The 24,847-nt window shown below is 48.4% G+C and overlaps 1 protein-coding gene across 3 annotated transcripts in view; it reads left to right on the top strand.

Moving 5' to 3' along the window:
- Positions 1-24,847, top strand: part of LOC144772494 (E3 ubiquitin-protein ligase TTC3-like) — a 1,119,388-nt gene that overhangs the window by 568,981 nt on the left and 525,560 nt on the right. For all 3 annotated transcript variants that reach the window (XM_078656860.1, XM_078656861.1, XM_078656859.1), the window contains exon 27: positions 20,949-21,269. In XM_078656860.1, coding sequence (XP_078512986.1) covers positions 20,949-21,269 — 321 coding nt within the window. The remainder of the gene's footprint in view (positions 1-20,948; positions 21,270-24,847) is intronic.

The following is a 24,847-nucleotide window of genomic DNA, read 5'->3' as shown; positions in this document are numbered from 1 at the left end:
GAGCTTGGTGAATTCCTGGGTGACGCTGAAGAGTTGCTTGGAGTTGCCAGGGTTGGCGAGGATCTTTTTTTGGATGAATGTCCTTTTGGTGGATATAATGCGTTGGTAGTATTCCGTCATGGCGTTTTTGTAGATGGTGTGGTCTTCTGGCTTTTTGCTGTTGCTCCAGTTCTTCTCAAGACGTCTACAGGTGCGTCTGGATTCTTGGAGTTAGGCGGTGAACCAGGTGGCTTTTCGGGGGCGTTGTCTGTCGGGGTTGCATTGTGTTGCAAGCTTGTCTGCGCAGCTGGAGATCTTGGATATGTGGAGTTCTTTGGCTGTGATGTTGGCGTCGGTCAATGTTTTGGGGGTGTCGCAGTTGAGGGTTGAGTTGTTCCTTAGTGACTTTGCTCCAGGTCCTTCATGGAGGGTGCGGTGCTGGTTTGGACGGCGTGGGTTTTGCCGACGTGGAAGTGTACGCAGTGGTGGTCTTTCCAAGGGGTTTGTGTGGTGTGGATGAACTGGAAGTTGTTACCTCCATTACCTCCTGCGAAGATGGGTTCGAGGGTGTGTCCTGCCTTGTGAGTGGGCGTGGTGACGAGCTGGTTCAGTCCGATGTCTGTGAGGTTGTCCAGGAGGGTAGTGGAGTTGGGGTCGCTGGGGTTGTCGAGGTGGAAGTTCAGGTCTCAGATGAGTATTTAGTCCATGGAGGCGATGGCATGGGGTGCGATGAGATCAGCGATGGTAGGGGCGAACGAAGTGCTGGGGGTCTGTAGGCGAGGGTGCCGCAGAGTTTGGTTCTGGGGCTGGTCTGAATCTGGAAGTGGAGGTGTTCGGTGGTGAGGAAGGGGTCCTTTGTGGTGGAGAGTCGGAGGGAGCTTTTGTGTACGATGAGAGTCCTCCTCCTGGGCGGTTAGGGCAGTCCTCCCTCTGCCTCTTGTATCCGTCGTGGATGGAGTTGGCGATGTCGGGGGCAGAGGAGGCATTAGTCCAGGTTTCTGTAAAGAAGGCGACGTCTGGCGAGAGGGTGTCGAGGAGGTCCCAGATCTCTACGGAGTGTCTGTGCAGGGAGTGCACGTTGAGGAGGATGTACTTCAGGGCTTCGTTGTTGTTGACGTTAGCTGAGAGGCCGTGGGGGCGCGGTTGGCAGTGAAGGATTGGCGGCAGTGACGCAGGAGAAATGGCTGTGGTTGGTGTTCAGTATAGACCGCTGGCAGTTGTTCCTTTCGGGCTTGAGTGCGTGGAGGGCAACGGAGTTGTAGCAGTGAGTGGTTGTAGATCTTGGGTTCCTGGCGCTGACCGTGGTCGGGTCGCGCACAGGCGCAGACAGGCTTGCTTTAGGCACGCCTTCGGCACGCCAGCTGTGCGCGGCCGCCATTAAGTAGGGGAGGGGGTAGGGAAGCACACCTGAGAGGCGGAACAGGGAGGGAGGGGCCACAGGGATAGCAGCAGCGGGAAAGAGTACGGAGGGCACAGACACAGAAGACCGAAAAACGGCAAATATATACATAGGTACTATAACTGGCACAATAAAAATATAGTGAAGAGGCTAGAAGGAAGACCAAGGACGGGCACAGAAATACAGAAAAACAGCACAAAGACTGAGACAGACTGCAGCGGCCAGCAGAAGAGAAACGCTCTCCCACTGGATCACCAGGGATGAGGCGCTGGCAGGAGCCTGTGGGTGGAGGAGGGCCTTGAACACCTACCTGCACTGGGGCAGCGGCAGCAGCACTATCGCGGAGATACTGGGGAAGAGAGCAGGTCTCTGACCAGGAGGTCCGGGGTCCAACCCACAGGCCTGTATCACTCTGGTTCACCCAGGCACTCATTCAGTTTATTCCAAACTTCAGTAGCATGCATGCAAACATCAAGGCAAACAGGTTCTGTTTACTGCATTCCAGGTTCGCCATCAGCAGCAGAACTTTAGGTGAATGGGCCAGTAGACTCCCATTCACACAACACAGGTAAATAGTCCTTGTCATACTATAATCACTGAATGTTGCACCACCGCTCTATGCGTGAAGTGGGACAGTAGTCCTTTCATTACTCTTAGTCTATACCTCTAAGTCCAGGACATGTCCAGGACCAGTCTTAGCAAAAGAGAAGGCCTAGGCCTTCACATACATTTTAGGTTAGCATGAGGCTGGGGCCAGAATATGAAATCATTTGAACACTCATGGCAGGGGTCACGACTATACCATGGTTGGGACATTCCCGTCCTAACATCCTAATTCCTAAAAGTATGAAAAGTATGATTATTCATAAGTGTTGTTTCTACAATGCAATGCAGATGGAAATCAGATTGGAGAGCATTAAAGATGGCTTCTGATAGTGACTTCTAACTGCAGATTCCTCACCTTTTGAATATTCCTCAGGTGTCTTTCAGACAGCTTAAAGCAAACATTTTCTTTGTGAAAGGTAAATCTCACCTACCAAAACGCAGACCGGGAATCTGCGGCCGCATAGGGGACCATGGCATATCAGGGTTTATGGTAATGGGGCGTGCACCACTGGTACTAATGTATTCAAATGAAAGTCCAGCACATTGATTCGTATATATCTGCTTGAATGGTCTTGGGCAGTAGCTGTGCTATCCGCATAAGAAGTGGATTTCCATCAGATTGTTCTGGCCCTCGGGGATCTGAGGATAAAGATTTTGACTACTGACTTATACTGGATGAACTATTTGTATAGTCATGCTGAAAACTTCTCAGAGCGGTACAAAAGGGCGGGGTGATGGACGGAGCATCTGAACCAATCAAACACTCACACCCAGTCAAAAGATCTGGGTTTGATCCATCACCGTTCTTTAGCCCACTCTGCCACCCCAGTTCAGACATGGCTATATGCAAATCAGTCTGACCCTGTGCCTCATGGGAACAGTCCAGCCCGAACTGCCAAGCCATGCCTTCCCTGGACCGGAAACAAGCTTCCGAGGACCGGTTTCTGGCATTACAGCAGTCTTCAGCCCGGCTTGCTTGAATCCAGTGGCAAAGTGAGCAAGGGACTCACGTCTGAGCATTCCCTGCCACACTTATGGCGGCCAAAGCGGTACAAAAGGGGGTGGTGATGGACGGAGCATCTGAACCAATCAAACACTCACACCCAGTCAAAAGATCTGGGTTTGATCCATCACCGTTCTTTAGCCCACTCTGCCACCCCAGTTCAGACATGGCTATATGCAAATCAGTCTGACCCTGTGCCTCATGGGAACAGTCCAGCCCGAACTGCCAAGCCATGCCTTCCCTGGACCGGAAACACGCTTCCGAGGACCGGTTTCTGGCATTACAGCCGTCTTCAGCCCGGCTTGCTTGAATCCAGTGGCAAAGTGAGCAAGGTACCGAAAACTTCTCAGAGCCTTGAAAAGTTGTCAAATGTGACAAAACACGTGTCTGTAATTTGTTAGCTCAGATTGCACAAGAAATTGAACAATCTAAAAAGATTAAAGCAATTGGAACCATCAGTCTCACGTAGTAACTTCATAATTTTGGATCGTGTTTTACAAATTTGGACCTGTCAGATTGACTGATTTTGTATTCAATAATTGGTGGTGCTCTGGACATTTATTATATTCTTTTTTATATTTGAGTGTGTTGTCTTATATACTTTACGCTATTGGGTGACATAGTTACTTGTTCCTTTGAGTACACTATACTGTCTGTACTATTGACTTGTTTCCTGACTATTGTGATGTGCTAGCATCTGTGAGAAGTCGGCCTGGTATATGATGCTCACTATTCTAGTGATCACCTTGCACCAGTCCAAACAACCCTTATGGTGATGGTTGTAAGTCAACCATATAGACCAGCTATCCTAGTGGTAGCGTGGACAAAACAGTCTTAGGCTAAAAGACTCTTGAGGGTGTGTAAAGCAAGCTGTTTTACCATATGTAACCCCTTGAATACCAAATGAAAGGACACCACAAAGGATATATATACAATATATATGTATTTATTTACTAACACACTCCTCTGAACTCTTTAGGAGATCAGAGGCAAAAGCACATAACAAGTTACTCTTAGAAACACTATAAATAGTACAATTTACAGTTAGGCCCTAGGGGCGCGTAAAACCATATACTAAGTAAGTGGTATAAGAACCACGACTCGGGAAAAGGAAAGGCCTAGGGAATCGCTGAGGCTACACTATCTGACCCTTAGGTTAGGAGTAGGAGGCCCACTGGCGGCGCGTGCAGTGTCAGTACACTCACGCGGGAGTCAATAGGAACTTAGGAAGGTAAGTAACGAAGATTTAGGACACTTCCGGTCTAACTAGGAAGATACAACTAACAAAACTAGACACTAGGATAGTCAATCCCTACAGGAGCACCGAAGTACTCGCGTTGCCTCACCCACAGGCTGCGGGTGCATAGGTGTCAAAGTGTGTCGGGTCTTCTCGGTGATTCCTATGGAGCCTTGGAAGAAGATGCTGCAGGCGACCAGGAGGAAGATGTCCGGGTGGATCCAAGGTTGGATCGGAGTTGAAGAAGACCTGAAAGCAGAGGGGACAGAGTCTAGGTCACTAGTCAGTGACCGGGTGGAACCAGGAAGGAACCAGACGTCATCGAGAAGCAATCGGGTGCTGTCGTGAAGCTTGTCTTTGCAGCCACGCGGATCAAGAGGCGTCGAGGACGACCAGGTGCTGGAGAGGAGCTGTCCCATGAAGGTTTTCGCAGATGGAGGGGTCGACATTAAGATCGGAGCCAACAAGCCTAAGCAAAGGACACCCACGCAGGATACACAAAAGGCTTCTGGTGCAGACCAGGAGGGTCTGAGGTACTTCACCTTTTCAGGGAAGCAAGTGCCAGTCTGGAGCAACCAGACCAGCGATGGATTTTCAAAAGGATCATCGTCACAGGGCTACTAGCCAGCTGGCCAGTAACCGGGACAACGTGTCGAGCAGAACACAAGCAGAAGGGCCCCACGCAGATCTCGTGGAGTGTGGAGGGCTGGTCTTCGGTGAAGGTGGAGCCCGGTGTCGAGGTGTCTCAGTCCCCAGGGCACAGCTTCCAGGATGCCTAAGGAGCTGCGCTGTTAGCAAGTTGAAGACTTTCCAAGTTGCCTGGTTCCACGGGTTCCGACGCCTTCCACGGGGCTCAGCTGTGTTGGAGTCGTGCAGTGGACTCAGAGAGGTCCGGAAGTCGAGGTCTTGTCAGGCTCTGTGCTCAGGTTCCGGCGGGAACGGGGACAAAGCAAGCCGTCGAGTTGCTGGATGGTGCCTGGTTGCCCAGGGTGGTCACTCCTTGGCCACAAGGGAGATTCTTCAGTCTTCAGCTAAGGTGAATGTCGAAGGGTCCAGAGTTTAGTTTCAAGTTGATTCTAGGATTAATCTAAAGTCCTGGGGTTCAGCTCCTACCTTTATACAACTAAAAGGGGCTGGATTACTTTCTAGGTCCCTCCTGTGAGTGGGACCAGAAAGGGGGGTGGTTACACCCCGTTTCCTTTGTCCAGTTTCACGCCAGAGCTGGGGCTGGACTGCCCCAGCACCGGTTTGAACTGGACTATGCATGGAGCACCTAGTGTGCCCCAGACAGTTTCTCATTCTATTCAGCCCTCCCTGTCCCAATACACAAAGTCCTGTCTGGGGTGGTGCTCGCACCTCCCCAGGCAGGAACCCTATTGTCCAAGCCTCCCTGACTGGAAAGACTCCCAGCAGCAGGAGGTCAGACTTGTGTCTGTGGCAGCAGCATCCATTTTGTGATGCTGGGGGCTCTGTTTAACTTTAACCGGGTACAGTAGTTTTAACATGTCTTCTCCCTCTAGAAGGGTGGAATGCTACCCCCGTCGCCAGAATTGTCGAGGGGGTAGTATTCCAAAGCGTATGACACCTTACACGACATGTTTAGATAAAGCCAAACCAAAGTTAGCATTCAACCGCGAGGATTATAATGCACTTAAGAGGATATGGTATGGCGATATCATAGAACAGCTATAAGGACATGGTTCCGCAAGCTGCAGACAGGCTCAGCTCATGCTAGAGCACCATCTCACACATAACCAAGCACTCTGCCTCCAGGATTGTTAAGGCCTGCCATAGGAGTGACTTATAGGTTACTGTGTGTCTATATTTAAGGGTAGATATAGGAATACTATACCTAAACAAGGGGTGATTACACGACCTTGCCCCAGCTGACTGATCAGCCAGTTGTGTCAGTTTGAGTGGCCAGCCAGGGGTGGCATAATACATGCTGCAGCCCCTGGTAGGCCTTGGTTACACCTATGCCCTGAGTACCTAGGGTACACTTTACAGGGGCTGATAAGGTGAACCAATTTCCAATTGTGGACGTACCTAGAGTACATGGAGTCCATTTTACAGAGAGAGCAGATAGCCTGGGGTCCTGAATAGCAGGATCCCAGGCCAACTAAGTCGAAAACCAGCTAAACACTAGGCAAAAAGTTGGGGGTAACCATAGTCAGGTATCCACCTTCCTACAGCATCTATTATAGGACATTGTCACCTCTATAATTTCTTAAGTTTTAATCCCAGTAAGGACTGTCTCTAACAAATGTCTGTGATGGATTCCATTTCAAGACCGTAGACTACCATTATGGATTCATCTTTTTATTGCCACTCCTGGAGCACCTTTAAAGAACTTACAAATTATAAAACACTAATCTAGAATGATATCTTCTTAGTCCATATATATTCTTCTTATAGAACACTTTCTCCTTTAAATGCTGCTCCTGAGAAAAAGAAGTACTGTGTGTGAAGGTTAAGTTTGAAGTTTCAATTGTGTTTTGATTGAAAAATGTTGGTCTGTACGCATGCGAAGGGTCTAATTGATAGAAGTGTTGTGTGCATTACATTTAGTGAGTAATTTAATTATAAATTTAGTGTGATTTAAAACAGAAAAATCGTTTTGAGGTAATCTGAGTCATTTTAGCCATATAATGCAGCGCTCTTATCTGTAACAATTGCAACCTTTCACGGATCTTTAATATCCGAATATGATCCAGCAACAATGAGGGCTTAAAGAAAGGCGGGGTCCATGCGATTCGTAATTAGTTGGTATCGTAGGAAAGCGTGTTCCGGGTCCAGTTCAGTGATGACCCTCCAGTGACTCATACATTTGAACAACATTCAGTTAAGTGCTTAGCGGCACCCATTGCAAAAATATTACAGTCCTGATGATGGTCTTTTAGACTTCTGCAACCAAGACCGAAACGTCGACCCTGTCATCAACTCCAAAGCAATCCATCTGCATCAAGAGTTAACCATCGCACATTTTTTGGACTTGGTTACTTTTCACCAATCAAAGGAGCTGATGAACTGTTATGAACTGACTTGTTGATTTCTGTATACTTCTGTTCATAACATTTTTGCTGATACTGATTTGTCCACCATATCCCCATATATAAATGTGTTGATCTATTCAATACAATATTTTTCTAGACAAAATTACTTTTCCGTGTGCTTCCTCCCCTTTTTCCTCTTCTTTCCCTTGTCATTAGTTGTCTTAACTATATAAAAGCTGTATTGTTGTCCTATGGATACCCTGGGGTTAGATTTTTGACAACTAACTCACAAGATTTACAAAATTAATAGATAAACGAAATCCCTTGTAGCTACTCTTTACCTCAACTGTTAATTCATCAAGCATATCCAATGAATCCAAAATGAATAAATGGCCAATACCCAATGCATTTCCGGTCAGATGACCCTTCTTCAGGGGTCTGTAAACAATCTAATTATGAAAATCTGTCAGCACCTGAAACAGTTTGCTTAAATAGAAAGATGTTATGAAACTCACCATGTGATCTTTTGCTTAAGCTTTTCTACAAACGATCCAAAAACATGCAACTGGTGCTTAACCTAGAATTGCTGATTTTGACACATCTATCATGTTAACATGTGTCTCGTGTGTATATCCCCATCTGTGTGCTTAAGTGTCTAGACAATATGCAATCAATACAAAAGGTACTGCATTAACTACTGCACAATGAAAAACAGTCAGTGTTATACTAGGGGTGCTGGTATTCCCAAAGCAAGTTATCACATTGCACACCAAAATACTACGTGCTCAACGGCGTCTCGTTTTTTTTTTTACTGACTTACTTTAAAGTCGTGCTATTGTTAAAAGTAGTCTGTGATATACCAGCCTGTTGGTATTCGCAAAACAAGTTACTGCGTAGGCTAAAAAGATGCTACGTACTCAAAGGTATCCCGACCTTTACTGGCGTGCTTTACCGACTTGCAGGTATTTGTGAATTAGAAAAGCTGCATGCTACAGAAACCCAGCGTGCTTTGCCGGCATTGTTAGCCGGCATCCTGGTGTTCATGAGTCAAAAGCTCCATGCTGTAGAGATCAAGTGTCCAGTACTAACAAAATTTAGCATGCACCTCACTTACCGATACTAGGAACGATATGCGTGTGCTTGCGCCCCTTACTCCATTATGCCCCTATAAACAGCTGAAGTGAGAATCGTTATGTGGCTAACAAATGAGCCCTGAAGTAAGACTCCGCTACGCTGCTACCACAATCTGAAAAATGTAACGGTCGCTGACACTTTATAACCAGCTTCGCCTGCCGGCTTCAGAGGCCAGTTGTCTCCTCACTTGAAAGGGGAGTGCATTGCCAAGGCATGCATGCCTGGGCCCCCGTCAGGCCTCAGAAGCTACTTGCTCATGGTGCGTGCGCAGAGGCTTACCCCGGTCGTGTGCATGAATTAAAGCAGTAGTGAAAGCAATCGCGAAAGCGATCGCTATTGCACAAAACACGCCTGCAAGTGGTGCGCGCGTACGCCACAGCGACACACAAGGTTTCAATTATCGCGCCCGTGTCTGAGCATGATAATTAAAACCACATGGCCGATTGGTGTCTATTACGCGCACCAAGCGCGTAATAGACACCAATAGGCCATGGGCGGAGCAATGTGCCCGCCTTTGGCCTATTGCGTGCAGTCTTTTAGAAAAAGACGCACGCAAAGGCCAATCGCGTCGCACCTAAGGAAAAGCACACGCACGACCGTGTGCGATTCCTAGGTCAGCTTGAAAACCCCATTTTTTAGATACTAAAGGTCTAGCGCTGTGTTGCGCGCTGCGCACTGCACCGCTAGGTGTGAGGCCTAAAAAATGAATGTGGCCATATGTAACTAAATTGGTGCTCCTGTAAAGCGCTCTAATACCGAATATCCTCGAGTCTAGTTCAAGCAATGTAAAACGCTATAAAAATTAAAAATAAATAGCTGACAGTGCTGACCTCTGGGTTGGGGCACTCTAAGGAAATACCTCGTTTTATATGGCTACCCCAAAAGTTTTGTACAGATGATGTGGTTTTTATCTGATGGAGAATTCTAGCCGTAGAGTTCTTATCTTAGAATTATCCCCCAATCATCTGACTGGAGTTGGATTATTTTTCATACGCAGTACCCCTGCGTGCCTGTAGGTGGTGTAGATCAACTGGCATTGTGTTGGCGTCCTCGTCTGCGCCAGATGTGACGTCCCAGCCGGCTGACTGACGTCGGTTCTTTTCTTTTTGTGCTAGTCAGGGCAGAACCGGAGAGACCTACCCCTCAGTCACTTTTTGGCTACTTTTTCAACATTTTCTCAAAGCTTTTTTGAGAGTCCCTCTCTTTGTGTGGCAGGTATGTCCACCAGGATGACTGTCTTTAAGAGTTGCGGCGCTTATCATCTACAGATGTTGATGGTGGACCGCACTTTTAATGCATCTGGTGCTTGGAACATGACCACGACCCAAAGAACTGTGCCGAATGCTTCGCCGTGCACCCCAAGACCTTGAAGGTGCAGGGCCTCAGGCTCCTTACTGCCCGACGAGTGACGCCGCAACACTCTTGCTCTTGCTCGAATGGAAGGTACTGTGTCAGTCGTGGAGTCCACAATCCTAGTTGCCCTCCAATTCGTTGGGCCACTCCGGTAAATCCTATAAAAAGGAGAGGAGCAAGAAGTTGAAGAAGTCTTTGACTACACCTTGTCCATCGAGCGACAAGATGAGGGAGCGCCGACCTTCGAGGCATGGCTCTGCAGTTGAGTCTGCGCCTTGGTCGACTCTGTGCTATCTCGAGTTACTGGGAGCGGCCCCCGCTCAACTCCACACGTTTTTTATGAGGCCATGCCCCTCATATTTAAGTGGGCCACTCCCGCCCGCATGACTTTTGGCAGAAAGGGGTTCTACTGGTTCCACACCAGTGTTTGTGGCCCAGGTGCTAGCTGGGGGGGACCTTGGATCAACTGATGGATCTGACCCAGCTCCAGTCCTACCACCTGGACCATATCCAGCCTCAATGCGAACACTCCCAGCAATGCCAGTTGTCTCCCAGCTGTGCCATCCTTATTCTGATCCCTGACACGGAGCTGAAGGGGTGGGGTCCAGCACAGACTGGAGCCATGCCAACAACTTACTTACACAACACCCTACCCCAGAGAACTTGGTAATACAAGCCTCTACCTCCCATGGCACATTCCCTATCACGCCCAGGATAGGGAGTTCAAGAAGCTGTACACCATGAGGAAGAAGAGGTTTTCTTCGTTAGCCTGGCACTGCGGTCCAAGAACATGGCTTGCCTTTTGGGCCCCTACTCCCAAGCTCTGTGGGATACGATTGCGCAGGTGCTGCTGACGGTCCTGGAAGAGTCCTGGAACATCCTCTCACAGGCTATTGCTGGCCTGAGCGATGCAGCCAAGTTCACCATCCTATGTGGACGGGGTACCCCGGACTCACTGCACAGAGCTGTTTAATCTGCAGTGCCTTACGGTGCTACGCCTAGCTGAGGACAACTGGCCTACCTGTAGATGTCCAAGCGTCCCTTCGGAGACCAGGTGGATACAGTGCTGAAGCGATTTGAGGACTGCAGGGCTATAGCCATGTCCCTGGCCTTTCCATGGCCCCTCGCCACTCCCAATCCACTGTTCGCTCCTTCCTTGGCCACACAAGGGGCTTCCAGCCTCATCTACAGCCACACAGCAACAGCGGCACTCAAGCTTTCCAACCTCTGCATGGCCGAAGACGTGGTACCCAGAGCCTTATTGGTCTGACATCCAGAGGTCGAGCCAGTCCACCACTCCTCCGGCAGCCAGAGCCTCCAAAGCCTTATAGTTTGCCCCCTTACCATCATGGACACCCTGTGGGCAGATGGATTTGCCTTCACCTGCCCTACTGGTGGTCTATAACATCAGACCAATATGTTCTGCAGATTTTCGAAGGGGCTGCTCCCTCCCTTTCGAGACTACTCCTTCACCCATGCCACCTGTTTGCGACAGGCAGACGGAGGACCATCTTTCTCTACTCCTCTAGAAAGGGACTGCTCTCTTGGTCAAGGAAGCCGTAGAGAGGGTACTGACACCAGAAGTAGGTTGTGGTTGCTATTCCCACTTCTTTCTGGTGCCCAAGAAGGACGGACGCCTTCGTCCTATCCCAGACCTGCACCCTCTCAATTTCTTCCTCAAGAAGACGTTCAAAATGCTCCCACTCACTTAGGTCTTGTCTGCCCTGAACCCGGGAGACTGGATGGAAGCATTGGACTTGCAGGACGCATACTTCAACATTCCCATCCTGCCTGCCCACAGGCGTAACCTGTGGTTCTTGGTGAGCCACGAGCTCCCACCTCTAGACTATGTCGGACCTCCATTCATTTAATGGAGTTTACCGTCAACATGCCGAAGTCACACATGACTCACTTTTAGATGCTCCCTTTCTTCGAAGCTGACACGGTGCAGTTTCGGGCCTATCCTACAGAACATCGAGTCCAGAATATTCAGGCTATGATACCTATTTTTTGGCCTCTATCCTGGATTTCAGTGAGACTGACTAAGGCTGTTGGACCTCCTGATAGTGACACATGACGCTGGCATATGCAGGGCCTGCAGTGAGATCTGAACTTCCAGTGGGTGCAGCATCAGGGAAATCTCTCAGACATGGTCCAGATCTCAGAGGGAAGTGCAAAAGATCTGCAGTGGTGGTTAACGAACAGCAACTGGGTCAGGGACAGACCTCTAGCCCTTTCCTAACCAGATCTGACAGTGGTGACAGATGCCATTTCTGGAATTGGGCGGCCATATGGGAGAGGTGAAGATCAGAGGCCTCCTAATCAACCTGGTAGAGCTCTGGGCGATCTGGCTGACTTTAAAAGCTTTTCTACTCTCAATCAAGCGAAGGCTAATGCAGGTGTTCATGCATAACACCACTGCCATGTGGTACTGCAACAAACGGTGCATTTTTCAAAGTTGTAGGTTACACACACACATGCCCTGTGGGCATGTGTGTGCGCAGATCAATTTCAGGGGGTGCACCAGGGTGTCCTTTTGACACCCTTGCACCCTTGAAATTGCATGCACAATTTTGCGAGTACCTATTGGTACTCGCAAATTATGCATGCAACCTCCCATAGGCCCATAGGAATGAATGGGAAGGCATTCCTTAATTGCGACCCGCAATTTGTAAGTCGCAATTAAGGAATGTTTGGGAATCGCTAATTTTATACCGATTCCTATATGCATAGGCTTTTGCAATTCCTTAATTGCAATTCCTTAATAATCGCAATTTAGGAATCGCAGAAACCTACATTGATCTCCCCAAAAGCGCACAGAGCTTTGTGGTCAGTTGACCCACTGCATCTCTGCCCTGCCATCCACTCACCATACCCATGTGCCTTGCCATTAAGAAAAAAAATTAACAGACCCAGTCACAGCCACCCTCTTTATTTGGACTTGCTTTAGAAAGTACCCATGGTTCAGCTATAATGTGACCCTTTTGACATGCTGTATCAGAATCAGAATCAGAAAGTACTTTATTCGGCTAAAATCATTAACCATAAAAGTAACAACAACATAGACAGCATACTACATAAAGAAACTGGATTAAAAATAAACATACTAGTTATATTTCATTTACACTAATACTTTTCCTTAATTTCAATACATGTTTAAAATAGTTTAAAAGAACCACAACAGTAAAAACAGTGTCCATTCTCTGACATTCTAGGAATGCTAAACTACATCTTTTTAAATTCATATCTTTGAGAAAGGGGATTAAGAATTTTCGACGGGGAATAGAGTAAAATTTACAGAAAAATAAGATGTGAATATCGGATTGGGACGAGGAATCATCACAAGGGCAAGTAGATAGTCTGTGACCATAAATTCATCTTTGGGAAGGACAGAAGTCTAAAAACGAGATTCAATCTGAAACGGGTTAAAAGAAATCGATCATGATTTGACATCAACAGGGTCAAATAGGGCTGTACTTTTACTCCAGTCAGTATCTGGTTATGCCAAGCAACTGTCTTTTTGTTTGCTTCTGCTCTTCTTCTTTTATCCACGAGGTATTCCAAGCACAGTTTTTTCAAAGAACTTCTGGGTATGGTTTCCATAGATAATGGATCCTCGTAGTATTCGGAGTGACCAATATCAAACATAAATTGCTTAATATATGCTAACCATTCGACCCTGACCGAATTTTCACTGTTCAAAATGTCCTGTATAGCCCGGCTATAAAAGAAATCTTGACCATATATAATGCCACATGTATATCCGTAGCCCTTTACGGTGCGGGACTCTGGGGCTTTTCGAATATTGACTCACTACAAATTGCTGAAAACATTTTCTTACGGGAGATTTTATCTGTACCACAGAGTGTTTCTACTTACATTTGTCATGTGGAGCTGGGTCAACCTTATTTGTCAGATTTAATTCGAATACAGCCCATTCTCGTGTGGCACAGGGTGTGGACTACCAATGAATGTGTAGTTAACCGGGCTGTGATACAGGACATGCTGTATCACCCCCTTGCTGTCCAAACTTCTGTGTCCTATGGCTCCCTGTGGTATTTACAGCTACGGGACAGTATACAGCAGAGTTCAGCCTTGCTCTCATGAAAAGGGCCTAGGGCCAGAGGGCCAGAACACCTACCTTGGACAAGGGACACCATTTCCCTCATGCCACAAAATTTGCACCACTACTTTTACCCTCACCTCATACTACCCACCACACTTCCTCAGTAAATACTTTGAACCCCATCCACATCCCTCTGACTAGCACATAGAGCCAATAGTACACATCTTCCAACTCATGCTGCTTATTAGGTGCCTTGCTCTTGCTCACAGCTGAAGGAGCTGCTATTGTCACACAACCCGACAGACAATTCATCACAGAAACATAGCTCACTCCCACACACACCCTATAAGTCCGCATATCTAAAGACTAAAATATCCATTATGTGGTCTGCATGCTGGTGAGTGACTCCATGGTATCTAGAAGTTTACCAGGCCCAACATCTTTACCAAACTAAAAACATTCAAGTCATTTGCGTTCCTCACTTGCCTACTCCAACTCTCAGCATCCTGGGCACCCTCCTTTAATGTTATCTACAGGGACACCACCACTCTCCCATCCACATAGTCAAAAAGAAGACATAATAAAAGTCTAGTTAAAGAGAATACAAATACAGTAGTCAAAATTTAGTCAGACACTTTTGGGTCAGTGTGGCATTATGATAAAACACTCTAGATTTGGGTAATAATGGCCCTGACCCTGAACTGTTTTGACAGAAACGAGAGAATTACTGCTACTTTGGATATGGTGTGGGTATTGGTGAAGTGCTGTCTGCTGACTCTTTGCTGGGCTTTGAAGGGGGCTGGGGGTGGGGGGTTGATGCATTGGTCAAGTCTGAGTAGCAGTCACAAGTTTTTGAAACCCCAATTCTGGTGGTGTTGCCTGTTTGTCCCACATGTTGCTAGTAATGCATAAACGATGTTATTGTCTTCTGACAGATTTGGGATCATGGTGCTTGTTCTTGTATAGGCACTTCTTTGAATGTCTGCTACTCTTGTAAGACCTTTCTCTTGTTGTGTATTCTGTTGTTGTTGGCTTATGGTACTGCTGCATGGGGCAATATTGACCTTCTGATCTGAGTGGGATAAGGCTTTGCTAGTTTCTGTTCCTTGAAGTGAAGTTGAAGCTCTGTTTGTCCCTGGTGAGGTAGATCTTCATGATTCAAGCGTGGGGATCAGGAATATATGCAAAAGTAATGCTATATTTACTGAACAGTAATTTCCTAACTCTGAATACTCTTTATCATTTATAATATTTCCTCCTTTCTGTGTACTTAGCTTTGATTGCAGTATTTGGCCACTGCTTTAGTAGTCAACATAGGTAGATCGCGGGTGGAGGTTTTCGAATATGAGCCATCCTGGATGGCAAGAAGTTGTATCTTGTTGTTTGCATTATAGAGGTGAAGTTGCTCACCTGACTTACTGAATCAAAGTAACAAGATTATGGATCTGTAATCGTAGCAATAGTCATTGGTGTCTGTGGTATGATATTCCTTTACCTCAACTATTTCTTTCTAATGTATTGTTTTTTTGACGTGGATGGTCCTTTCACATTCCTTTTTGGTGAAATAGATATCTGATAGAGCATACTAGCCGCAGATTCCTTAACGTAGAATTATCCCCAGGCGTGAACCTGGACCCGGGAAATGTTCTTATCTCTGCGCGCCGGGGGTGGCACCACGCGACTCCGCCCCGCCGTCTTCCGTGGGCGTGACGTCAGCGAGGTCACATTGTTGTAATTTGGCAGCGATTGGGTTAGCATTAGCAGAAGCCATCCTGTGTTTAGAGGCTATGTTGTCCGTTTTGTGGAATCCATTTTGTATTTCTGGAAGCCATCTTGTTTGCCATGTGCTACCACATGCATGCCATGTGCTCTGTCCTACCTTGCTGTTGTCTGCCCTTGAAATCTGCCTAGAGACAGGTTATATTTAACCTCTTCTGCATTGCACATGCTCAGTTGAGCTTGCAGCTGTCCTTGCAGCTGTCCCTTGTCTGTAACTGTCAGGATGTGTTCACCAGAATTAACAGCTGTTCGCTCCTCCCACTTGTTGACTGTGCATTTTCTGTATGACCTTATATGTACCTAAAACCTTCTTCTTGTACTTGTACCGCCTTCTTTTGAGCACCTGTGTGGTTATAAAAGGACCAAGCTCCTTCCATTCAGTGTGCTACTTCATACATTACCGAAGGGTGTTGTGTGAATGTAGTTCCACCTCATGAGTTTTAATAAATCTTGTATTTTCTATTCCAGTTTCTGTGCCAACTTCTATCCTATTGGTCTGAGGACTCTGTGCAGAGAAGGGCGAACCTCTAGCACTGGTAGGTCTTGCTGAGGCCCACTACTACAACATAAGCCCCACCCCGCTGACATCAGTTTCCTTCTTTTCCACTTGCAACGCGGATCCGGATTGTGTTCCTGGCCTGTTTTCAGGTCTTCTTTTTACGCTTAGCATTTCTTTTTGAGAACAGTGTGCAAATGGCTTCGGGCTTCAAGACGTGCTCGCCTTGCGTGTGCCAGATGTCGGTGATGGACCCTCACCCCATTGGTATGTGGTGTTCGGGGGAGCACCATGACTCCACGGACTGCGAGGCTTATCAACAGATGAAGCCGAAGTCCCGGCAGGAGCTCCGGATGAAACTCCTCTTGTTCCGCATGTCCAGGTAGGCGTCGTCGCAACGTCCGACCCTGCGGAAGGGTTCAAGAACCGCCGCTTCCGTCTTCGACATCGTCCCTCTCTGAGGCCGCAAGGACGTCGCTCACCTGTTGGTAAGTGTCGCAGTGTGTCTCCGAGGCCCGGTCCCAGCTCTGTGGGGGGCGCGGGTTCTCTGCAGGTCATGCGGCCTCGCGCGTCGCCATCCTACCCGCCGTTTCCCGGCTTGGGGCGACCAGAGCTCAAATGGAGGCCTATGCTGTGGCCCTGCAGGCCTCCTTGGCTCCTCCTCCTCCTCTTCCTGGGACGTCTGCGGATCCCTTGCCATGTGCGGGGCCTTCTGCGGCTCCGGCCCCGGCGTCGACAGGTTCGGCTTCAGATCTTGGAGATGTGGTGTCGTCGGGGTGCGGCCCTGCGGGTTCCCTCCTTCGATCCACGACGCCTCTGCCTCGCCGCAAACCCCCGTGGGGGGTCCCTGTGGTGTCGCGGGAGGCTGCCGGGACTCGGGGCTCGTCCTCCAGTCCCCCTCTGTCCTCTGGACAGGTGGCGCCCTTGTCCGAGGCCAAGCTGACGCCGCTCAGGCGCTGGTGGCTGCTGGCCCTAACGGCGCCGTGGGGGCTGGCTAGGGGCCGGGCGTGTCCCCGGGCCCCATCGTCTCTCCACCCAGGCGGCATCCTTGACAGAGGTCGAGTTGGCGCCTTTTCTGTGCTGTTCTTTGGCCTCCCCGGCTGCCCTTTTCCCAGAGGATCATTTGCTTGAGATTCTCCACCAGGGCTCTGGTGGATGGGAGCTGCTTCTTCCCTTCGAGGCTTTGCTCCATAATTCTGTCCTGGAGGCCTGGCGGCATCCTGCCACAGGGGACCCGGTGCCCCATCCGCTTCTGCACCGCAACCGTCCTGCTCCGCATGATCCTGTCTGCCTTTCCTTCCACCCTTCTACCAGGGGCTCTCATCTGCAGACTGCCTTTCCCTCCTTGCTATCTGTGTTGTCTCCTCCGTCACGGGAGGCCCAGGGGTTAGATTCATGGGGGCACAACATCTTCGCCTCCTCCAGTGCTGCCTTGCGGGCGCTCATCACACTTTGTGTGTTGGCCAGAGCCGCTTCTTGCTTGTGGGATTCGGATGAGTCCCTTCTGTCTTGCGCTTCTCAGGAGGGTGCCTGCGCTGATCTGCGGCACCATGTGTTGAATGGCCGGGAGCTGGCGGTGTTTATTCTCCGCTCAGCTTTGGATGTTTCTGAGGTGCATGGTCGCACCATGGCTTCTTCAGTGGCCCTCCGTCGACGTGTTTTCCCTGAGAATGTTAGGGAGCGTGTTTTTGACCTCCCCTTCGTTGGCACTCTTTTGTTTCATGCCCCTGCGGATTCTGCCATTCAGAGGTTCCTTTGCTGGGCTTCATCCTCCTCCTCCTCAGTGAACCTGGAGGTCGGTCTGTGTTCTGGGAGGTGTTCTTCCGTTGTTTTCTGGGGTCTAGTAACAAGTAGCCCCAGTTGTGTGTTCTGTGTGGTTGGTGTGCCTTCTGGGTCCTTCGGTTGGGCCATCAGTGCTGTTGGCTGCTGGTTCAGCCCCCCTTTTTTGCCTTGTGGTTTTGGCTGTTGGTAAACCTGTATAGGTCCTGGTATTGGGCCTTTGTGTCTTCTTTATTGCCTGCTTTGCAAGCCGTCTGCGGTTTGCCCGTAGGCTTTTCTGTTTGTCCTCTGCTGCCGATTTTTTTCCTAAGAGGTGTTCCCATGTTTTCTTGGGGTGTAGTATACACTATTTGCGGTACTTGTAGCTATTACATAGCTGTGTCATGTGCTGGGGTGGTGTGGTCATCCTTTTCGGGTTTCTTACTCCCCCAGCTGGCACCTGGGCCACAAACACTGGTGTGGAACCAGTAGAACCCCTTTCTGCCTAAAGGCATGCGGGCGGGAGTGGCCCACTCAAATATGAGGGGCATGGCCTCATAAAAAAACATGTGGAGTTGAGCGGGGGGCGCTCCCAGTAACTCGAGATAGCACAGAATCGAACCAGGTCAGGCTCAACTGCAGAGCCATGCCTCGAAGGTCGGCGCTCCCTCATCTTGTCGCTCGATGGACAAGGTGTAGTCAAAGACCTCTTCAACTTCTTGCTCCTCTGCTTTTATAGGATTTTCCAGAGTGGCCCAACGAATTGGAGGGCAACTAGGATTGTGGACTCCACGACCGATACAGTACCTTCCATTCGAGCAAGAGTGTTGCAGTGTCACTCGTCGGGCAGTAAGGAGCCTGAGACACTGCACCTTCAAGGCCTGGGGTGCACGGTGCAGTATTCGGCACAGTTCTTTGGCTCGTGGTCATGTTCCAAGCACCAGATGCATAAAAGGTGCGGTCCGCCATCAACATCTGTAGATAAGCGCTGCAAGGCTTGAAGCAGTCATCCTGGTGGACATACCTGCCACACCAAGAGAGGGACTCTCAAAAAAGCTTCGAGAAAATGTTGAAAAAGTAGTCAAAAAGTGACTATGGGGTACATCGCTGGGGCGGTTTTCTTGCTTTGGTCTTGGCGCAGCTTGCGTTGCGCCCAGGTCTGTCCTTCTCCAGGTTCGCTACGTCGCTCGCCCAGTTTGGCCTGCTGTCTGCGACGTGGTGTTGTGGCGCTTCCGCCCTTCTGTCCGGGGATTCGGCCTGGTCCTCTCTCTGGGGTCCAGAGGGACTGTCTTTCTTTGGCTGCTGTGTTCTGGTTGACGGTTTTTCTTCTTCCACCTGCGCTATTTGCTGGGGAGCGGTTCCTGCCTTGTCCGCTGCTTCGGCTGAGATGGGTTTGGCTGTTTCCCATCACTGTGTGTTTCTTACGGTGGGCCCTGCCTCCGGTTCTGCCTCTTCTCCCTGGGGTTTGGAGTGCTTCTTTTGTTCCTTGTGGTCCTTCGGGCGCTGTCTGCCCCTGGAGGGTGCTGGGCGGCCCTTCCTTTATTGGGCGTGGGATCTCCTGACCTTCCCTTCTTGTTCCTGTCACATGTCCCCTGCTTGGGGCCCTGTGTTTCTCCTGCTGGGGAGGCTCTCTCGCAGGCCCTTCTTTCTTTGGGTATAGCTAGGGTATCTATTCTACATTAAGGAATCTGCGGCTAGTAGTCTCTATCAGAGGCACAAGTTACTTACCTTCGGTAACGATGTATCTGGTAGAGACGATTCTAGCTGCAGATTCCTTCACGACCCGCCCTTCCTCCCCATTCTGCGAGGATCCTCAGCTTGGTTTTCTGCCATCGCCTCCCTCTGGGTGGCTTGTCTTCTGTGGGTGTCCTTCTCGCTTTCTTCCAGTCAGGCTGTCCGGTTCTGCTTGATTGTTCCATCCTCCCCCTTTTTTCTTTTGACACAGCGATGGTTGGTTTCTGCGTGCCTTTGCTTCCCTCCTGCTGGTTTCTCTCCAGTGTAGGGGCCTTCTTTGCTCTTTTTTTCCCTCTGTTTGTTAGGAATTTCTGATCCCCTTGTGGTCTTCTGCGTTGGGGATTCTTTGCCTGTTATTTGGTCCCCTGCTCCTTTCAGGGGATATGGCCCTCCTTGACAGTGTAGTCTGGGAGTGGATTGCTGTTGCTCCTCTGTTCCTGGCTTGTGGTTGCTGCCTCTCTCTCTATCTCTCTTTTCTGTTTCCGCGCCTTCACATACTTGTGCCTCCAGCATGGCTGTCGCCTTGGCTTGCTCGGTTGTTCCTCAGAGTTGTGTTCTGCTCTTTCCCTGCAATGGCTTCGCTGCTGTGGCCTTCTGGTACTTTAGTGCCAACTGGTGCTATCGCCTTGGCTTGTACAGTTGTTCCTCAAAGTGGTGCTCTGCTCTTTCCCTGCTATGGCTTTGCTATTATAGCCTTCTGGTACCTTGCTGCCACCTGGTGCTGTTCCTCACCCTTTGTCTCTCTGTTTTGTTTCTCTGATTTTTTCGCACTCTGTTGCCATGCTCTCCTCAATTTTGTTGTGATGGCTCCGCGTTGTGGTGCTGGAAAGTTCTCCGAAGCAAAATGGCATCAGCGCGCTGGGGTGAGGCTTATGTGACCTCGCTGATGTCACGCCTGCGGAAGACGGCGGGGCGGAGTCGCGTGCTGCCGCCCCCCGACGCGCAGAGATGCTGGGACAAGAACATTTTCCGGGTCCAGTCTCGCGACTGGGGATAATTCGGCGTTAACGAATCTGCAGCTAGAATCGTCTCTACCAGATACATCTTTATTGGAGGTAAGTAACTTGTACTATTCCCTCTTACATTAAGTCCCATGAGTAAACGGGCCAATAGTTTTTGTCCCAGACAAGCAAAAATTGCTGTACTTGTGCACTTGCGATACCATCTTGGTCAGTTGAGCCATTGGACCTTTTCTCCAAGTTAAATTAGTCGGGTATGATCCTTAGCTCCATTAGATACTGGCTCATGTAAAATGTATGGGCTAAACGTTCCTGTATTAGTTTGTGTTTTTCTCTAACTTGCCTTGCACAATTCTTAAATGCAATATAAATGTAAGGGAGTCTATATAATGTGTTACGTTATTTGTGAGTTTGAGTACTGTCTTACTGACTTACCATTTTTCCCCCCGCAGATACTCCGTTCAAGCCATGCACTCCCGACCCTATCCTGCAGCAAGTTATAGAAAATGCTGAAATGATTAAAAAGGGTGTACTTGATACCTCTCTACTTATTGATAGTTTGTTGTTGTGGCATGTAATAAGCCAAGAGGAGTATGTGACTTATTCTGCAAGCGCCATCAACTCCTCTCAAGATGAATTTATAGCTATACTTATTAACCATGTGAGCAGGAATAGCAATAAAGTTAAGACACGCATCTTTCTTCATTTGTTGGATGAGCTTCCTGAAGTTGACAGCAAACTACGCAGCTGGCTTAAGGAAATTAATAAAATAGGTATGTATGTCACTGACATGTTAGTGAAAGGCATAACATTCATAGACTGGACTGTTGTAAAGAAAGTACATTTTTAAAAAGTTATTATCTACCATTTACAATTCCTTTATATCCTAAATATTGCTGCTGTGTGTCATTTGTGAAGCAAATATTTCTCCAAAAGTAAGAATTTGAATGAGAGTATGAAACATGCTGAAAAGTGATTGTTGGACCATTGGCCCCAATGTACAAAAAGCTCATTCTCAATCTCCGTGAAGTCAGTGTTTTTGCACTAGTTGATTGCATTCTGACCCTCATTTTGTTAGGTAACAGATCTACTAATCCGTCTCATTGCAAAATGTGGATTTGCTGGAGGTTGTAATTCCTCCTGTCTAATGAATATTCACTGTCATCACAATTATTTCACACACTGCATCTACATGACTGAAACGGGAACATACTACTGATGTTAATGCCCATGTTTGGCGCTTGTATATGTCTCCAATCCATTACTTCCAGGGACGTTATGAGCCAGCCTGTGGTTGTCCAAATACACTTTCCAGTGTGCATAAGCACTCCTGAAAAATAGTTTGAATTCAGTGTGGCACCTGAGCATTATTCTAAAGGTGAGGAATCTACAGTTAGAGTATCCCTCATAAAGAGGGTTGTCAAAGGTAAGTAACAACTTCTCCATTGCTTAATTCAGTCTTGGTCCTGCTCCAATAGGAACAGTCCAGCCTGAACTTTCAGGCCAGGTGCCCTTAAAATGGGAACACAAGAAACTCCAGACTGGTTTTGACCTACTTGGGTCTCATCTGTGAGTTATAGCTTGGAACTGTATCCAGAGACTTTTCCCAGCAATTTCTTTGTACATCGGTAGGTGGCATGGTGCTCCTCCTACACTTGCTGGCATCCGTTCTTTACTTTCCGTTCCTTCTTGCGTGGATACTGAGTTCGCTCATTCAAATTCTGTCAGGCTTGACAGATTTTATTTTTGCGAAGGACATATCTCCCCCAAAGCGCACAGATTTCAAACCCTGTGAGGGTTGCCACAGAGACGATCCCCCATGACTCTGTGTTGTGGGCGGCGTTGCCTAGAGTCTATCTTTTTGAATCAATTGAAGTCCTAGGTTTGTCTGACACCTGGGAAACATCTATAGATCTCCAGTCCTTTAAAAAACTGGCTAAAAAGTCAGCACGCATTATCTCACCGATCGAAGATAAGAAAGACTTAGCAAACAGAGCGCACGAATGGACAACCTCGGGTGATTATGGTAAAATACAGCCTCAAGCATACCTTAAAATCGGGATGAAAATACAAGTCAAAGAAAAGCTTCTAAAATTACGCCTTGGCGTAATCCTGATACTGCCGCACCTGCCCCCTTGGGAGAGAACACCGGCCTTGCAACGGTGTCGCCTGTGTAAGTCCGGCAAAGAGGACATTGTCCACATGATTTGTATATGCCCTAGACTGAGGGACTTGAGGCGCAATCTTCTGCTTCCATCCTTTAAGTCATATGCTGTTCGGACCTGCAGGCAGTCAAACTATGCTTTACCTCTAGTAACACAAAATGTAACTGTCAGGCCGTGAAGTTCTTTGACTCAATAAGAAAAAGACTTGATATCGTTTGAAGTTCTTCATTAGTACCTGAGGACAACCTTGATCTGACCTCTGCAAACTTTGTTCTTTTTAATCCTAACTACAAATTGGTTTTAATGTCTCTATTGGTGTTTTATATTTTTGTAAAGATTTGAATTAATCGTGTACAAATAAATATATTACTTACTTACTGTGTTGTGTTACAAGTACGCTCGGATGAACCTGAAGGCCATTCAGCTCTGCGAGGCAAAACTCTATGTAATGTAACAAGGCCGAAAGCCTCAGAGGCCTAAGCACACTCGAGGGCGTGTTCTCATTCCCCAGAACATTTTAAAAAGAAATAGCATAAGAATTCAAAACACCATTTCCCTTTGCCCCGCCACTCATGCCATGAGAAGTTGTGTGACCCCCAGCAGATTTGTCCTTAACCCCAACTAAGCCCCTTGACACCGTTCCGGGCTCAACCCTGATTCTGGGCCCTGCTTCATACTTCCTATGGTCCTACGATTGATGCCTGAGCTCAGAAGGCGAAGGAGTAGCTGATAATCCTTTCAGACTCTCAAACAAATCAGTAGCAATACTCCTGCCCATTAGCCTACTCTCAATCAATTAATCAAACAGCATTTGTAAAGCGCAACACTGTGACCCCTAGGGGTATCGGGCCATGGTGTCTCAGTCGGAGAGCCAGGTCTTGAATCTCTTTCTGAATTCTCCCAGCAAGGGGGTGGAATGGAGCTGGAGGGGAAGGTTGTTCCAGGTCTTGGCAGCGATGTAGAAGGAGCAGCCACTGATACGACTGCGATAGATGGAGGGGCTACGGGGGTGCAAGGGCGAGTGAATAGCAGTGCAGGTGTCGCAAGGATTTGTAGAAGTTTAGTCAATGGTTGATGTAGGCAGGTCCTAGGTCATGGAGGACTTTATAGGCATGCTTGAGAATCTTGAACTGGCATCTCGTCTGGATAGAGAGTCAGTGGAGGTCTCTCAGGTGGGGAATGATGTAGGCTAATTTAGGGAGGTCCAGGATGAGTCTGGCTGCAGTGTTCTCTATGGTCTGGAGATTGAGGAGCTGGGCAGAGATGCCAGCGTAGACGGCCGTGCCGTAGTTGAGGCGGCTGGTGACGAGGGCCTGAGTGATGGTCTTTCTGGTGTTGGCTAGGAACCATTTGAAGATTCTGCGTAGCATGCGAAGTGTGTGGAAGCAGGAAAAGGTAACTGCGTTGACTTGTCATTTCATGGTCAGTAGGCTGTTGAGGATGATGCCAAGGTTGCGTGCATGGTCGGTCAGCGTGGGGGTGGGTCCGAGTTAGGCAGGCCACCAGCTGTGGTCACATATGGAAGTCTTCTTCCTGAAGATCAGTACTTCAGTTTTGTCTGAGTTGAGTTGGAGGCAGTTGTTTCTCATCCATTTGGCTACGTCGGTCATTGCGTTGCGGAAGTTGGTTTTGACGTTGAAGGTGTCCTCAGTTAGCGGGAGGATCAGTTGGGAGTCATCTGCGTCATAAATTATGTTGAGTCCGTGGGATCCGACAACGTCTACAAGGGGGGTGGGTCATGTAAATTTTGAACAGGTAAGGGCTGAGGGATGCTTCTGGTGGTACGCCGCATATGATGTCTTTGGGTGCAGAGGTGAAGGGAGGCAGTCGGACGCTCTGTGTGCGTCCTGTAAGGAAGGAGGCTACCCACTTGAAGGTTTTTTGCGGTACAACTATGTTGTAGAATCTGTTGATGAAGGTGTCGTGTGAGACTGTGCCAAATGCCGCCGAGGGGTCGAGGAAGATCAGGGCCTCCATTCCCCGCGGTCGAGGAGTGTTCTGATGTCTACTGTGGCGGCGATCAGCGTGGTCTCAGTGCTGTGGTTGGCACAGAATCATGATTGTGAGGCGTCCAGTTGGTGGTTTTGTTCCAGGAATTTGGCGATCTGCTGATTGATTGCTTTCTCAAGTACTTTGGTTGGTTAGGGGAGCAGGGAGATCAGGCGATCATTTTTGGGATCACTGGG

Source organism: Lissotriton helveticus, chromosome 8, assembly GCF_964261635.1.
Source record: "Lissotriton helveticus chromosome 8, aLisHel1.1, whole genome shotgun sequence".
Taxonomy (NCBI): domain Eukaryota; kingdom Metazoa; phylum Chordata; class Amphibia; order Caudata; family Salamandridae; genus Lissotriton; species Lissotriton helveticus.
Note: the sequence above shows the minus strand (reverse complement) of the source record. Positions and strands in the feature narration are given on the sequence as shown.